The sequence below is a fragment of the Drosophila tropicalis genome, unplaced genomic scaffold (genome assembly GCF_018151085.1).
Source record: "Drosophila tropicalis isolate 14030-0801.00 unplaced genomic scaffold, ASM1815108v1 contig_158, whole genome shotgun sequence".
In the NCBI taxonomy this organism is placed as follows: Eukaryota; Metazoa; Arthropoda; class Insecta; order Diptera; family Drosophilidae; genus Drosophila; species Drosophila tropicalis.
The window spans coordinates 12,029,684-12,047,918 of record NW_027172602.1 but is presented as its reverse complement, the minus strand read 5'-3'; the positions used below and the strand labels follow the sequence as shown (position 1 = coordinate 12,047,918).

General features: G+C 38.8%; 1 protein-coding gene across 9 annotated transcripts in view; it reads left to right on the top strand.

Moving 5' to 3' along the window:
- sd (TEA domain transcription factor 1 homolog scalloped) overlaps positions 1 to 18,235 on the top strand; it is a 53,423-nt gene that overhangs the window by 30,682 nt on the left and 4,506 nt on the right. For 6 of the 9 annotated variants that reach the window (XM_068303764.1, XM_068303763.1, XM_068303759.1 and 3 more), the window contains 4 exons: positions 10,206 to 10,333; positions 10,574 to 10,712; positions 15,855 to 15,985; positions 16,426 to 17,262. In XM_068303764.1, the coding sequence (XP_068159865.1) occupies positions 10,206 to 10,333; positions 10,574 to 10,712; positions 15,855 to 15,985; positions 16,426 to 17,262 (1,235 nt within the window). Of the gene's footprint in view, positions 1 to 8,401; positions 8,548 to 10,205; positions 10,334 to 10,573; positions 10,713 to 15,854; positions 15,986 to 16,425; positions 17,263 to 18,235 lie in introns of those variants that run through there. The other 3 variants (XM_068303767.1, XM_068303766.1, XM_068303765.1) reach the window with 2 other exon arrangements.

Genomic DNA, 18,235 nt, shown 5'->3' with positions numbered 1-18,235 from the left:
TTAAGATAAGATTAGCCCTCCCAATTGATGGTTGGATAAATTGTGGGAGGGGTTGGTGGGGTTAGATGGATTTTGTGTGATTTTTGTTCTCTTTTGTTGTTATTGTTGGTGTTGCTGTTGTTGCTGTTGTTGTTATGTGTGTTTGATTTCTCGTCGCCCGCTACTTTTATTTTTGTTTTTGTGCACTCATTTAGCCGGGTTTGCCATTCTGTGGTACGTGACTTGCTTCGCACTTCCTGTTCTCGCATATCCTCTCTCTCTCCCTCTTTCTCTCTATCTTTGTAACTCCTCTCGTTCACGCCTCTCTCTCTGTCTCCCTCGTGATTATTTGGTTGGAAAAATTGTTGCCAATTATTTAAAAAGTGTTAGTGTGTGTGTGTGTGTGTGCAACCAGAAGCATTGTTGGACGGGGTCGATCGGTCTGTTGGTCGGCACCGACACCATCTAAAGGTAGAAAGAAGCAGACAAATACTAAAAAAATAAACAAATAATAAATACTTATTCACGCATAGCTCAAAAGCAAACATTTTGGGCAATACAGAAGGAAGGAGACAAAATGCAAATGACGATGACGCTGACGCTGACGATGATGATGATGACGATGATGATGAAGGCGACACAGACAGACTTCTGTCTAGTGTGTGTTGAGCTTCCCGTTGGTCCAAAGTGAAATCAATGTGTTTTGTGTGCGCCCTAAAACTACATACTTACTTATGATATATGTACCTACAAATACTTATACATACATAAAAGAAACTCGGCACGGGGACCGGGTATATCTACGCTGAGACGAGCAACGACCGCTGACGACGACGTCAACGTCAACGTAGTTGTCATTGCGTGTGTGTTTGTAGTGGTATCTATCTATCTATGTATGTACTTAGTTAGGCACCTGTATGAGTCATTGATTTAATTTTAAATGCTATTTGAGAACACACACACATACAGTCTCAGAGTCACTCACACACCCAAGCGAAAGGCGAGGCAAAAGTCAAACGTTGTTACTGTCGTTGTTGTTGTTGTTGTTGTTGTTGATAGTAGTAAATTGACTAAAAGTCACCATCTAGCCACTACCTAGTTTTTTGGTGTGTAGATTGTGGATTCTAGATTTATTATCATCACCACCTATCCAACCGCCAACCACCACCACCTTCACACCCCCACACCCACAACATCAGCCCCATTCACTCCCCTCCCCCTTGGAAACTTTGAAATTGGTTTGCAACTTATTATACTTGTTGTTTATATTAATTACAAATGTGTTTAGTTACGATAACAAACGATGAAGAATTTGCAAAACGGTGAAATCTATTTCACCCTAAAACAGGTGGAAAACTAATTGAGAAAACATTTAAGGAAATTTGTTAGGCCCTTTCGAGAACTTCAAATGTTTATTGAAGAGTACTCACTTCTGTATTATGAGTTATTGAATGAATAGTACTGAATAGTGAAAGGATTCCCAATGAAAACTATGAATAAGGATTTCAAAGCAATCGAACAATGTTTTTACAGTATGTTGCATACTTTTGGGGGCAAATTATTATCAATTAAGAGTAATGCTTTCAATCAATAATGCTTTTAATAGCAAATTATCAATGGGAATTTGAACGGAAGACAAAAAGGTGGATAATGAAAACATACTAAAAACTAAACCAAGTTTAAACAAAGTTAAAACCAATCACTATGTTGTGATAAAGTCTAACTTTCTTTCCATTTGACTTGGATTAACTAACAAGAGACTTAACTCAATCTTCAAGATAAAAAGAAAATAATATTTGGCACGTGACGCACGATGGCTAGATAAAAGACGTTACAGTACCACATTTCCAACAAAATGAGTGGCCACCTTACACAGACACACACACACACACACACACTCACACTTGTGACTGTGACTGACTAATCTAAATCGTTTTAGCTATAAAAATCTGTTGCTTATTGAATGTGATGATTAATTGACAGCCTCAAATAATAATGGTTGAATTTTTCAAGTGACCCTCGGCTGGCATTTGCTTTTCTTTTTAGCCACCGCAATGAATCTCTGCTCATGTCAAAATGGAATCGCAACTGGTTAACGCCCAGAACATCTCTTTAACATTCGAAAAGTAGTCCACATACAAACAGTAGCCACCAGCCAAACAGTCAAACAGTTTTTCCGCCATCTCCATCCTCTCTCTCTCTCTCTCTCTATCTTTATGCACTTACCAAAAGTGTCAGTTTAGCGTCTTGCCCCCCCTGTGCAAGCCCCCTCCCCCATCACCAAAATCAAAGCAAAGCAAACCAAACACTCAATACCACTTCACCCCTCACTCCATCCATAGATTTTGGCAAATGAAGTTAACTTATATTTTTGCAGTTGTTGTTTGGAGCTCACCGCTCGCTGGCTTCACCAGCTGCCCATTAAAAACGCAACAAAAAAACTGAGAAAAAAAACTAAACTAAAAAAATAAACGGAAACCAGTTCCAATTGCCGCCGCTCCTTCGACTGACTCCCAAAGCCTCTGCTGGTGCTCCACAGGGCAGCGGGCTCAGCATCCGACTAAATCTGTTAACCGGTTTACTGCCTCGCCGAGAACTGTTATACATAAACGTATGTGCGACTCTTTTTTTTTGCTATTGCTATTGCTGTCGTTTCTGTTGTTGTTGTTGTGTGTGTGTGTGTGTTTCTTTTTCCATCTGGCAGCGAAACCAATTAAGCACATTCGCAAATGTTGTTACTGCTGATCGCCAAAACCATCGAAGATCGTGGCTACCCGAGGCAAAAGGAAAGTCTAAGTCTCTTGGACTAAGACACAACAACACATGTGTTCGTAGTCAAGTAGATAAGAGGGGGGCGTGGTGGTGGGGCAAATACAAATACAAATAGATACCCTTTCACCAACAACAACAACCACAACAAAACCAGCTTGCACTTTGTCGAGGAGCTGGGGCGGGGGCGGGGGCGGGGCAGTAGATAGGTGAAGTAGAGCTGCTTCTTCGCTTTTTGCATTACTTCCGGTACAAACTTTGCTGTCAGAAGTAAATGAGAATTATGACATGATCCACAAATTGAAATATGGGATGGGATGGCAAGAAAATGGAATGGGATGGGCTAAACTGAAGTTTCATTATCTTTTCATTTAGCAATTGCATATATGTAAGTTGATCATAAAAATTAACTATACGACAGATCGATTGATTAAGGAGAAGAAACCAAAGCTCTTTCTCATTTGATAATCTTAAAATTTTAGTTCTTAGTTTGATATTCAAATAGAAACAAGGGAAAAAGCATCACAAATCATTTCAAATAGACTATGGCCTTTAAATTATGAAGTCTAGAATCTATTCTAGAATTTTTGGATTGGGAATGGAGGAAATTATCCTCCTCCAAGGATGATTACCAGGAGCAACCCCACCTCAACACCTACACCTACATAGATACATTCTTATTGAGCATTAAACAACAATCTTTTGGAATATGTTATCCCATTTTGAATAGATTTTTTGTGATCCATTGTCATCCATTTTTTATTGAGTAAGACATTTTAAAGACTATAAGCCAAGAAATCTGGAATGGTAGCTCGATTAAAAAGAATACCTGTCGCAGTATTTCTTTGATAATGAATCGTGATTTATGTGATTTAGTTTGATTAGCTCATTAAATTTGATTGAAATTGGTATAAAAGCTGCCATTTGAAAGAAACTAAGGCCAGGTAAGAAGCATTTATCCTTGATCGGATGGAAACTAGATTTAGCAAAAAGAACATAAACTTTGCTACAAAGTTAAACTTGTTCGTCTAGTTGTTATTTACTCATAGAATAGTTAAATCAACTGTGTTTTTTAAGAATCATGCGATCTTAGAATTTAGTTAGATGAAATAAGTTATATTCTGATTGATATTGATCCTTTGTGAATTTATGAAGTATCCAAGATTGCAATTGGAAAAGTTTTGGGTGATTCCTGAAGGATATTTTCAAACTTGATCCTAATATATGCATGTACATATGTACATACATACATATATACTTATTTGAATGCTAATGGCATTGTATAATGAATAAATCTTCTCTCTGCATTTGGACGCACTTATTGAGGCTGCTTTCGCTTGCCTAGTTGATTGATGATGAACTATCAACACATACTTACGCAGACAGACGCAAACACACACACATGTCTACAATAGGGTGGCAAATATGCAAAAAAGTATCCTTACATGAATATGAATCAATGTCTTGGGCTTATTGAAGATGACAACTGCAGAATACTCTATACGAATTGTAGACAATCTATATAGATATTTGGAAATGATTGATGAACTATCTTTGAGATATTTTTGGTATATCCTTCATTGCTAATATGCTCTGTGGAATATGAAAGGGTATGTGAAACACTTTACAAAGCATTTGCTGTCTCTCTTTCTGGTATTGGATGAATTTCAAAGGCCAAGGACAGTGCTTTGAGTCATAGAGGACATCCCTGTGGAATCACATATGTATATGTATACACAGAAAAAGAGACTCGAAATCAAAGAGTTAAGTGAAACGGTATTGCACCCTTTCTCTACCTACTTACCTCCCTTTCTCCCTCCCTCCTGCCGTCTCTTTCTCTCTCCATCACTCCAAAAAAAGGGAAAAAAACCTAGGCATTTGCCTTAAAGTCACGCATTGCGTCAAAGGATCGCATGTCCTGGCCTCTCTAAGCACTCTAAGCAATAATATGTAATGGAAAACAAAACAAAACGAAAAAAAAAAAAAACAAGTTTTAATTAAACAAACATTTTCAGTTCTTCAGTTGGCAAAGAGTTTAAAACATTGCGGCGGGATCCTTTGATTTTTAATTAAATTTAAAAGCAAAGGATATGATGGGAGTATTTTCCAAATGTATGATCAATTTGGAATAGTTGACATTGTTTCTGCAAGTGTATGAACTATGTACATACACACATACACACATACATACGTAAATATAATATTAAAATGAGAGGAACTTTGCCTATACAATAGGCGCGCCTTTCGTCAGGCTTCTTACACACACACACGCACACACAGGGATATATGAATATGTATGTGTATATACGTGCCTGGGCAGCAAAGTATGCCATGCCCAACGAAATATTTACGATACATATTTTGATAACTCGCGCACACCATGGAATGTCAATTGTGTATGCAAGAGGCCGTCTGCCCAAACCCAAACCCAAACCCAAACTCGAGTCCGAACTCGAACCACGGGCTTACAGACTACGGACTATCAACTGGGGGTAGTGCCATACTGACACAATGGGGAGGGAGTGCTTCTGTGTGTGTGTATTTGTGTGCGTTTAGTGTAGGTTAGGGTGAAACTTTTGCTTTGGTTAAAAACCTTGGCACATTGCAGGACACTTACCGTACGTTATGGTACGCTTGATGCAACTCAAGCGTTGCTTGTTTCTATACTCTTTGCAGATTTCCACAGTAGTAATTCGTTCAAGAGGACGCGACACGAAAGGACGAATTGACAACTATACAAATTGGTTATTCTAAAGATTTCAAAGATTTCATTTATCTCTACGTTTGTCTAGTTCTCAAGTTAAGTTTTTAATCGAAATCAGAGACAAGTAATGACTATAATACATAGGAATTGTTTGAACTAAGAAGCAGATAGAGAGAGAAAGGAGAAAGAGTAAGGCTCTATTTGAGATTGAAATTCATAATAAAGGGTACAAAAAACAGTGGCTCTTTATTTCAGACATTTGGGAGAGGATATTTCCTACATTTTCCCCAATGATTGGCATAGCCTTCTTCTTCCCCTTTCATATATAGTTTTTTTTTTTTTTGCTAATTCTCTTTATGGAAAGGCAAAAAGTAAACAAGTTGATTGCTTTCTAATGAAGTTGGTCCATAAATGAAATTTATTTCGCTTTCATTACACAGAACACATAAAACAGACAAAAGTACCAAAGTAATAAAGGAAATTAGTCGCGTTTCTATTAGGCTTGCTCCTTTATAAATGATCTTTCTCCAATCCAATCTCTCATTTATTTTAATGATCTTGACTTGATGAACGGTCTCTTTTTGTTCCTCCCTCTCTAAGATTGTCTTGATTCCTTTTCGAATGTTTGCCAATTTAATATATGCATACAAAAGTTTGTTCTATGGGTTAGTGTACGATAAGGTTTCACTGTTGGTGTAACCCACGCCTTGGCGTTGCTCATAGAGGGGTATACTGATCCTGATCCTGGCAAGCAGCGGCACAGCTGTTCATAGTCACACCGTCGAACCGTGAATAAAAAGGGAAAAATGAAAAAAAAAAAACACATACATCGCATACCATAAATTCCAATTGTAAGGGTAGGAAATACATTTATAGCTGGGGAACAAGGATATGACACACACACACACACAGCTAGCCCAGCTAGCCATTCATAGACGGCAAATGCATTCCCTTATTAATTCATCCTTCATAGAGAAGCAGCTGTAAATCGATCTAGTGTTAAAGCTGTGTGTTTTCCCAAACACAATAAATTCTTCAAGCCTAGGAGACGTTAGAATTTTTGTGCGTTTTTCTAATTGGAAATTACAATGAACCGGAAATGTTGCAGCGTTTTCGACGCACATACATACATACATATGTACATACATGTGTATCTGTATGTGTGTTTGAGTGCGTTGATTGTAAGATTATGAAAAATGGCACAGAGTCACCCCTAAATATTGAATAGCAACCCCTGCTCTCTACCCTACATATGTATGTACATACATATGTATATATTATGTACAAATATGGATTGCAATATGCATTAGATAGTTACCCAGTTAAACCCTCAACTCACTTTCTGAACTCGGGGGGCGGCGTCGGCCAAATATTCTGCAATTCATGTGTACAGTAGTGTTGGCATTAGCATCAAAATACCAAAGTTTCCATTTGACCAACAACAGGTGAGAAAAATCTTTAGAAGGCTAAAACTAAACTTGGTCAAACTGTGAACTCTGTTATCATTGATATGATCAGTTTGATTGATTGAAAGGAATTTCAGTTTTTGCAAAAATTTCGAAAGGAATAGAGGAATCTGTTTAGAGAGACCTAAAACAAAAATACTTTGTCACTGGGTATTCCTCAAAGAACCGATTTTATTTCCCCAAGTGTCTCAAGTTTCGGTAATAAAAACTTGATTTTAGTTCTTTTCCTTGATTAGTTAAAACTTGAAGTGAAATTTATATCATTAACTCATGAGTTTGATTGGATTCGAAAACTTTTTTTTTTTGTCTTTGGTAGAAGATTTACGACATTTGTCCCGAAACGAATCTATCCAGTTACAATGATCATGTTGCCATTAAAGTTGCAATCAATTTGGACTTTGAATTGAACTTTTCAAGAGACATAGATAAAAAGAGATTGAGAGAGAGAGAGAAAGAGAGAGTGATAGGGAGATTTACGCCTTTTGAATGCAAATTAAATTTTACATTAACTTAAAGATTGAGCTTGATTTGCATGGGCAAATAGGTAAGGGGGTGGGATGGAACCGAGGGTACTGGTTGGGGGGGGAAAAAGTTGAGGTTCTATCCGCTTTCCACTGAATATACATACATATTTCTTAAAATTACATTCTTTTGCCTCTGCCTGTGCCGCCTCCACCGGCATTGCTTTTGCTGCTGCTGCTGCTGCTGTTCTTGGAATTTCCCTTCTTTTCGTGTACTATAAATGACGCACACAGTCTCTCAGTTTCGGTTTCAGTCTCCGTCTCAGTCTCAGTCACAGTTGGCGTCGACGTTGACGTCGACATTTCGGCCTTCCCTTAATTGTGTGTGCACTGCATCCTGTGTTGAGAACAACCAAGAGAAACAGCCATCCAGCCAGCCAGCCAGCCATCATCCCCTGAAAACCCAAAAACAAAAACCAAATACGACAACGACAAGAAGACAACAACAACAACAAAAAAAAAAAAATGAAAAAAAAAAAATTAGTGGAAAATAAAAGGCATTTTCAGTTTCAACTGCGCGTTCCTATCAAACAGACGCGCGCGTTAGCGTTTTCCACTTGGTTTTTATTGTTGTGCTTCCTTTTTTGGTTTTGTTTCTTTCGGTTGCTTTCGGCTTGGCACAAAAACTCGGTTAATCGGTTTTGATGACAAACACGACAATGATAATGATGACAACGACGACGACCATGAGGATAATCATGACGATGATGATGATGATATTGTGAAAACAAAAACAAAAAAAAAAAGCAAGAGCAAAAAAGGATAATTGCAAATGCAACGAGTTGTAAACTCAGAAAAGAGTTGAGAACGAATAGTTAACGAAGCTTTAAATGCTAATAGTAATAGAAGAGTCGCCAGTGTTGAAAAAGAAGAATATCCTTCCTGAAAATCAGTGTTGAAAAGGCTTCAGATCACGACGATTAAGTGTTGCAACAGCCTTAATTAGTTTTTTTTTTTGTGTGTTTGTGTTTGATCGTGATTTTTTTTTACTCTTGTTTTCCCTTCAATTCTATCAAAATTTATTTAAAAAACGATTTCGACAACGGCTCTAAGGTGGCGCCGTTCTCTAAACACTTGGATTCCCTTGAGGAATTCAAAACACTATCGGGTGAGTTTAGTTTTACCTGTCTAATAGACCCAGACTGACCGTCTGTCTGTCAATGATAAGCGAACCATTCTAATGGTTCTTCGACCTTTCTAGTTGTGCGTGTGTGTGTGTGTGTGGGTGTGTGTAAACTGATAGGCTCAGAGGGTCTATTGAATAACATTTCGTTTTCTGTTTCTGTTTTGTCAAACATTATTAAGTCACTTTTAATAGTTGAACGTTGATTGCATACATATAGCCAAAGAATGAATATCTTTGAGTAGCTGGAAATTACCGTTAGCGATCATTAAAAATACTTTCTTGTCTCCCCCATAGATAAATGCATTGTCTTTTGACTCAATTGCACGTTGCATTCATTTGAAAAGAGCCATCAAATAAAATACAAAACAAATGTTTTTAAAGAACTTTATTTTGCCTGTGCTTATACATTATAACTTCGTATAACCGATAAAAGTTGATTTGCAATCAAACCTAAAAGAAGTGTTCAAATCTCATATCTTTACTCATAATCAAAGGTTACATTCTCTTTCTAAACTTTCTGAACTTTCCCATATTAAATATTTGCAATTTGATTGCCTTTCCAATGGCATTCAGAGAGAAGAGAGAAATCCACTAGAATTTTAATGAAATTTGTAAATTTTTAATATACTTACTTCAAAATTTAATCGAAATGATATCAAATAAATGAAGCCTTTCAAAGAATTTGAGAATTTGTTGTACCTTTGGACATTTTGTGAACCTGATTCGGTCCTAAAAGGGTTAAAGAATGCGACTTGATGTCGTTTTTCTAAAAGACAATTTACAATTAGAATTTAATTTTTACTATAATCATAGTTAAGACCTGTCTCTATCTTTTTTCCTTAATCCAACTTTTGAAGTAATTATGATCAGTTGGTAACAATCTGAAAATGGTTTCAAGGTTCAATAATAATTTTAAAGTCGAATTTCTTAGTCATTAGTTCTCTCTTTCTCTCTATCTCCATGTCTGGCTCAGAAGTAACTACTTAAATCAAAGCTTTCTTTCTATTTAATGGCTAAGTTTTTGATGTGAATGTAATATTGGATTGTTTGGAATGATGGATGATGAATTAATCGCTTAGCTTGAATTACACTTGAACTTACCACACACACACACACACACACACGCGCGCACACTTGCAGACCCAAACATAATTTGGCTGATGATTATCAATCTACAAATATGTAGGTGCCACCTGTACATACCTCTTGGGTAAAGGGAGTAAAGCCATAATCAAGCAGTCCTCCTCAATCCTCATGCCGGAAAAGCCGGCTTTCGCGTTCCATTCCCTTCCATGTATATGTACATATGTCGACACATTGTTAAATATATGAAATGAAAAACGTACTTAAGTGCGTGCTGAAGCGCTTTTCATCTGAAACTGGCAGTCAGATAGCAGTTAGCAGGCGGCAGCCACACGCAAATTCATAATACATATCAACACCCTTGCCTCTGTCTCATTCAACCGGCCCGACCCGGTGTTTGTCTTTATTTTTGCTGTTGCTTCAATTTAATGTTATTTGTTATTGTCGTTCTGGGTGGGAAAGTGAGATTTGTGATGGGGAGGGGGAGCAGCCTCAAGACCAAACCTTTCAAATTGTCAATTCTAATATTCGTTTCGTTTCTATTATTTCTTTTACAGTTGGACCCGGCACCATACCATCTCCGTGGACACCAGTGAATGCCGGTCCTCCGGGTCCTCTGGGATCGGCAGACACAAATGGCAGCATGGTGGATAGTAAAAATTTGGATGTCGGCGATATGAGCGATGTAAGTATTCAATTGGATCGTAAACGAAATCCAAGAGCTTTGTAAATGAAACATTATCCAACCATCTATTCGCCCCCCTAAAATATGCAATGGTTAGTCGAAAACTTTTGATTTCATCAATTGATGTCAATTTTTGGTTCGAATAATGTTTCGATTAGATTTAGTCTGGTGAAGTGTAACGAATTGAAACTAATTGTAATCGTTTTGTCTTTTCTCTCCTTCTCTCAAACTCTCTAATAGGATGAAAAAGATTTATCATCTGCCGATGCCGAGGGTGTCTGGAGTCCAGACATCGAACAAAGCTTTCAAGAGGCCCTATCAATATATCCACCATGTGGACGCAGAAAAATCATATTATCCGATGAGGGTAAAATGTATGGTAAGTATTATTTGATAGTTGGACTAGCTATATACACACATACATACATATGTATTGTGGGTATATGTATGTATGTGTGTGTACCTAACTCTTATATAGACGAAAGTTGCACGATAAAAGTTACCGCAGAACACACACACGAAACAAATAACAAAACAGGAATTTTGCGGTTGTCTTTTTTTTCACTTTTTCTTTTTTTGGTATGTTGTATCCTATCCTTCACATACATTTACATCTTTGTGTGTGTGTGTGTGTGTGTTTTGCGGCAAGGAAGAAAACATAAATTCCGTACTTTGAACCTTGAGCCTGAGCCTGCCCCCTGAACACCACCACCCCCCACCAACTGTGGCTCTTTCAGTGAAAGCTTTGTGTTTAGTGTTACGAGAAAGCGGGAAACGGTGTTTAGATTGAAATCCTTGTTGGGTGCTCCAAGTACAGGAGGAGGGTTGGTAATGGCAACAGGCAGCAGGCGTTGAAAACTTTGACACGGTGTAACTGACATGGATGTTTTGTATGTATGTATGTATGTAACCCACCTAAAAATTCAGTTGACAACTAAAACTCTGAACTCTGTGGTTCGTATATACATCGTATACATATATATATATATAATAAAACTCTTTTGCCCAAAAGCAACAAACGAAACGAAGCGACACAAAATTAAAAGCAAGGACATGCGACACGCCGACTTTTTTGTCTTCGCCTTCGTCTTTTGTATCTGTGTCTTTCTCCTGTCCTTGCTGTTCATCATCATCATCATCATCCTTTGCCATGCCGCACCCAAAAAATCCTGGAATTACATTGCCAAATGTTTTGGTCTACCTTCTGTTATGCTTCGTCTTCGTCTTTCCTTGAGTTTTTTCTTGACACTTGTGTTTCATGAAGTAAAAAAGAGTCAAACAGCAAAATAAAAGTAGATAATCTTCTTTTTCTTTTTCGGTTTTTTGTGGGTCTAGGTAAAGAACAAATTACAAAGCACGAATTGTTTTACATTTAGCTAGAGACACATCTTTGATTGGAGAACCAAGACTACGACGATTTAGAGTAAGAGACATTAACATTAGCTTGAAAGGAATCATAAGAAGAAAGAGCTAAATTGAACTGATTTTGTTTTTATAGTTTTTATGATCTATTAACCAACACCATTCTCGAAGAGCCAAAACAAGCAGCTGCCTTTGGGCAAGATAAGGGCTTAGCTGCCAAGACTTTTGCAGACAACATTTTAGTTCCATGAGTTCTATGTGATTTTGAGTTGATCGCTTCGAATCGATTGATGGTGTGATCTTTGGATTCAGTAACTTCAGGAGAATGTCATTTCTCAATTGCCTTTTAAGGAGCTTTGCTAATAGAAGAAACATTTCAACAATTCCACAAAAGTCAAAACCTTTTGAAAATGTATTTCAATTAAAATCGATATAAGCAATAGTTGAGATTGATGTATCGATGTTTTGCCTGTTCTTGTTAAAAAGAAACCATACGAAGGAGACAGTTTCAAGTCAAATGTAATTTTGAGACTTTTAAAGGATATTTCAAGAATGAATTACCAAAAGAAACACAATTTTTGAAATGTTGATAGGTAAATTAGAAAATGAAGACATAACTAGGAATTAGTTTAATATATAGGGGACTGTTAATCCTCTTCGATTGGATAGTCCTTGCTCAATGTTGAATGTCTACGCTTTTAAGTTCAGTCTTTGAGATTATTGAAATTCCATTTTGTAAATAGGCAGCACAGTGAGATAATGGATTTACATATAGGGAATTTCGCATTGCCAAAGTCACGTTTATACATTTTGCACCTACCTAGCCCTAGCCCAACCTGCCAACCAACCTACCAACCTACCTACCTGGGTACATGCATACGTGCCTCTTTAAAGGTGGGTCACCGTTTTGCTTCTCTTATTGTCATCATACGACGTGTTGTTGTTGTTGTCGTCTGCCTTGGTCCTGCGTGCTTTATTTGAGATGTCTACAGCACACGCATAAACAACAAGTTTTTGTAATTTATGTCCCAAGGGGATATTGTTTTCATTTTATGCTGGTGAGAATCATCCATTCAGCCAGCCCAACCCGTACGGACACACACACACACACAGTTATACACAAAAGTTAGTCCACAGGCAAGGACTCCAAATTCTAGCTAGATTGAGCCCCTCTTTCAATTTTTTGGTCCCCTCTTCCTTTTTGGGTGGTCTGGCCCGTGTCCATAGTCATGTCCATAGCCATGTCCGTGTCCGTGTCCGTATCCATGTCCGTGTTCTCGTCTATTATGTTGTTGCATGCATATAGCAACAGGGCGTAGTCGGTGTCAGCTTCTTATCTAAGAGGGGGGGTGCAAAGGCTGCATAACATTATTTTCGCAATTAACAACTTGAACAAACATTTCTTAGTCTTCTTAGTCATCACGGCACAAAAATCAAAAGGCACAAAAGTCAAAAGAACTTATGTCACATTCAAAGGGTTCGCATTGGCTTCCATCTTGTGACCTCAAAGAGAGTAATATTAAGGCCCTCGTTTGGCCTCTCTGACTAAGCCCATGTTTGCATGCTTGGGTTTCCAGCAAGTAATTAATTTTCACTTTTTTCATGGTTCTACCTAGTTTTTAGGATTCTTTTTTGTTTTTGACATCGACACCGAACGACCAACTGGACAGAAAGTCACAGGAGTGGAAGGACAATTCTTGATTGTTTTTTTCTTGTTCTTTGTTTGGTTGGTTGGTTCGTTGGTTGGTTGGTTGGATGGTGACCCAAATCATTTAAATATTGAACAATTTTTGCATCTTTTTGGTTAAGCTTGTTGAAATGTTTTGATCAATAAACATTCTTTGGGCCAGTGAAAGTTCACTCTCTGAAAAAATGAAAACCCTGCACCAAAAAATTCAAAATAAAAATCACACAAAAACTATCTGCAGAATAACACAAAAGACTGACTAAAAGGAGGCGGCAGGACCACTAAAAGCAGGATATTGGCCACGAAAAATAGCTGGTTGGTGGTCGGTTGCATGTGTGTGTGTCTGTGTGTGTGTGTGGAGTCGAGTCGATGGTGTTATGTGTGAAAAATATAACCATTGTCTGGTTGTTAACTCTTCAAATATTTACATAGTCAGCCGCGGCATCGATAGCGTTGGCCCAAAGGGGCGGGCGGAGAACAAACTGGCGGCTACCCGTTATTATGACACATGACACAAAGTCCACACAGCGGGTCGGACATGGTGAGCGACCATGGGGAGGAGGAGGAGGGGCGGCGGCTCCAACTATACGTATTCGGGGGCTGTGAAATTTGTGGCCTACAACTTGCTGCTGCTGTTGGCCACCACAAATATGCCCCACGATTATGATGATAGAAGATGATAATGAAACTTTTGGCTAATGATGGTGGGTGGCTGATTTATAGATTCTTAAGCCAGTTTACATGCAACGGGACAAAGATTATCATAACCTAGGCACAGCAAAGGTTATATAAATCAATTGAAATATCAGATATATCTATGGAAAATTACATTACATGTAGAGATGGTTTTTGGTCAAGTTTCCTAGTGATAGTTTGAAACTCAAAGAGAGTCTGCTCTTCTCTCTTGTCTCTCTAAGTTTGATCTCTCGTTTAACATCTCAAGTGAAATATATGACGATAAAACTTGACGCCTTAATTGACTGATTAACCTTTGACGCACCCCGTTTATACATTTATGTCTATGCAGTTGTCTGTGTGTGTGAGAATCTAGATACATATGTATTTGTACATATGCTACTGTCTGCTTTTATAATGTTTTCATATTCTTTGATTTTTATGATATCTGAATGTTGTGCTGAACTATATATGTACATATATACATTCGTATTCATGTTCAATTAAGTTGCACCTTCAATTGAAGATTGAACTTGAGGTCAATATATATGGATTTTGTGGTCAGTTGAATTGCATTTTCGATACGATTCGAAATTATGTAATATGCATTATGTTTGAAGAAATTGCCATAAATTTTATTCATTTGAGTTTTGTTTGACATTCAAGTGAAAGGCGAAATGCATTTTCGTTTCATTTAGGGGACTTGTAATGAGAAAGAGTTTTCAACTAACAGATATGTTTGGATTATAATGATATAACGATCTAGCACTAATATTTTGGTTTTAATTCAATTTACAATGTGTCTGCAATGAAGTTTTCCAGGTACACATAAATTTTGAATTCAAAAGTATGCAATTTATCTCAACGTCTTCTATTTCTTTTATGTCACGCTATCTTTCTCTCTCTCTATCTCTCTCACTTTCTCTCTATCTTTCTGTATGTATTTATAAGGCGTCTTTTTGGGTTTTACTCTGCCATATCCTATATCCATCTACGCTTCCATCTCCATTTAACTTCAATTAGAGGGTGGAGTTACCGGGTGGTTGAGCTTTAGCAATATGCGTGTCCGTCGGTCCGTCTGTCTCTCTGGCTGTCCGTCCATCTGTTTGTCTCTCCGTCTCTCTGTTTGGCTGGGGATTTGAGTCGCTGAAAATATTTTATTCGGTTAGAACTGAAACTATGCCAAGAATGTAATTAGTGAACGCATAAACGTACGTACAATATACAAAAGCACACACACACACACACCCATCTAGACACACACAAACACACAGATACAAAAAGGATGCCCCGTGGCTGATAATGGCGAAGGCAAACTTAAGGCCATGGAATTGAAAGGATAGAAAGCGGATGGGGAAGGGGTGAAGCAGCAAGGGGGAGGGAGAGCTGGCTTGGTATGGCATGACACCAGGGATGAGTCAAAGATGGGTCGATGGCAAGGCTAACATTTGCCTTGCACGTGAAATTGTCGTCGTCGTGATAAAACCCTAGAGATTAAATTTTAACACAATTGAAGAAAATTTCCAGCGAATTACAATTACTTGCATAAATTCAAAGCCGAATGCTTTAATGCTTTAAATAGTCGCGGCAATGCAAATATTTAATATCAACAAACAAATCTATTCTATTAAATAGAATTCTTCGTAATAAGAATAATTACAAAATTCATTTAATTTCATTTAAGAAAGTGTCTTTGAAGAACTTTTCGTTTATCTATCATACTCTACATAAGACGCTTAAACAAGTTGAGAATTACAAGGACTAATTGATTTCTTTGTGTTTTTATTGTTCTTTCAGGCCGAAATGAGCTAATTGCACGCTACATCAAACTGCGTACGGGTAAGACGAGAACCCGTAAACAAGTCAGTTCTCACATCCAAGTGCTAGCCCGACGGAAACTGCGTGAAATCCAAGCGAAAATCAAAGTCGTAAGTTGAATTTTCATCATCTATCATCACGCGAACCCCCTAAAAAAAAAAAAAAAACACCTCCCTCCGCCTTCTACATTGTCAAATGTCTAATATGAGAGTTTCTTGACCTTTGGATCTTGAATATACACATAAGAATCTATGGTAATGAAGACACAATTATAACTGAGGAGTTTCTAACTAAAAATGGCGATTCTTATAGAGCATGAAAAGCAAGGCAGGAAGATTTTGGTCAGAGTTGCAAGTTGGGGGGCTCGTTTCTTTCTCTCTGTCTCTCGCCCCCATTCTCTCTCTCCTTCTTAAGCTTTCTTGAGATATTCTAGCAGGACTCTAGATCATTAGAGATAAGCTTATCCATGACACACTAAATACAACAAAGAAAAACACCAGCCCACAAAACATTCGTGTCCTTTCGTGTCCCTTAAACAACTTTATTCCAGGAACCGAACGGTGTCTCCTTGCATTTACTTAACGAGAAAGAGCAGGCACTGCAGGCAATGAGCACCATGACCAGTTCACAGATTGTCTCCGCTCAGGCGGCAAATAATTTGGCGTTGGCTGCATCGGCATTATCAGCGGTGGGTGCCCATCATCACCACCACCACCACCACCATCATCATCAGCAGCAGCAGCAGCACCACCAACATCACCAGCAACTGCAGCAGCACCACCAACAACACCATCCCCACCATTTCCACCACCACCACCAACAACAGCAACAACAACAGCAGCAGCAGCAACATCAGCAACAACAACAGCAGCAACAGTCTCACCATCATCCAAAGCATTTACCACCACCACCACATCCTGCCCATCTTCATCATCATCATCAACAACAACAACAACAACAGGTGGATGTAGTAGCTGTCGCCGCAGCTGCAGCCGCCGCCGCCGCTGCTGCTGCAGCCGCAAGTGTATCCGTTGCAGAGACATCACCGACAGCAGCAACATCGCTGTCATCTACAACATCACCAATACGACACGCCCATTCCCATCACAATTTGCCGCACCACCCACTCTCACACCCACACCCACCGCCACATTTGCATCCGCATCCGCACCATCATCATCACCACCATGCAGCAGCTGTGGCAGCTGTTTATCATCTCCAACAACAGCAACAACAACAAGCCAGTGGCTCAACTGCAGCAGATACATCGACTTCCACTTCAACATCGCCGATTACAGTCCAACTGGCTCCAGCAACAGCACCACCAGCAGCAGCACCACCACCACCACCACCGCCGCCGTTACACCACCCACCGTTGTATCCGGGCGTAAGCTAATGTTTTAAATTTACCCACTGATCGTCTATCCGCCAATCAATCATCATCATCTACTCCACTGCAAAAATACTAAATCATAACACCAAAAATCGACAGCGATAATTGCTCTGCAAAATGGAATCGATAACTCATGCGACCCTCTATCTAATCCTGTTTACCATAAATTTGTACATCCTTAATTAAGCTAAAGCCCCGATTATTAGCTTACCGATTAGTCCTGCAGTTCTGTAGCTATCGATAACCTATAGTGTGACTCAAATTGGGGATACTGTGTACATAAGCATCGCTCATCCACACACCATATGCATTGTCTTTTGTCTTTTTTGTTATATGTTTTGTTTTGTGTGTGATCACCCACTCAACCACTGAACCACGCAGTCATTACACCACACCGCACTACACTACATAAAAACATCATCAGTTAGATCGCTCGCTCTTGTCCTCTTGCTCGCTCGCTCGCTCGCTGACTGGTTGGCTCTCTCTCTCTATCTCTCTTGCTCTCTCTCCTTCTCTGTTTTTCTAGCTAAAGCAATCTCTGCCTCTTCCTCCCACTCTCTTTCACTGTCTCTTCCTGCTCTCTCTCTCTCTCTCTATGTGTGTGTGATAAGAGCTCTAACTTCATTAAAAATCATCGGTACGTTCTCTCCTTTTCGCTCTCTCATCCTCTATCTCTTTTGGTCCATGTCTCTGTCTTAATCTTTGGCTTACCACCAACCCACCTGGGCTTGTCATCCTGTATTCATATGTACGTGTGTGTGTATGTGTGTGTGTCTCTGTGTGTTATTTTAATTGTCTCATATATTGTATGTGTATGTGTCTCTACCAAGCGCCCGCCTGCTCGACCCACACTCAAAATCTCCTCCTTGCCCCCCGAAAAAATTACCCTTTTAGACATGGCCACCAGTGCGCTCAGCCACCGCTCGCTTGCTCATTGAAATCGACTCCTTGCTTTTTGAAATGCAAC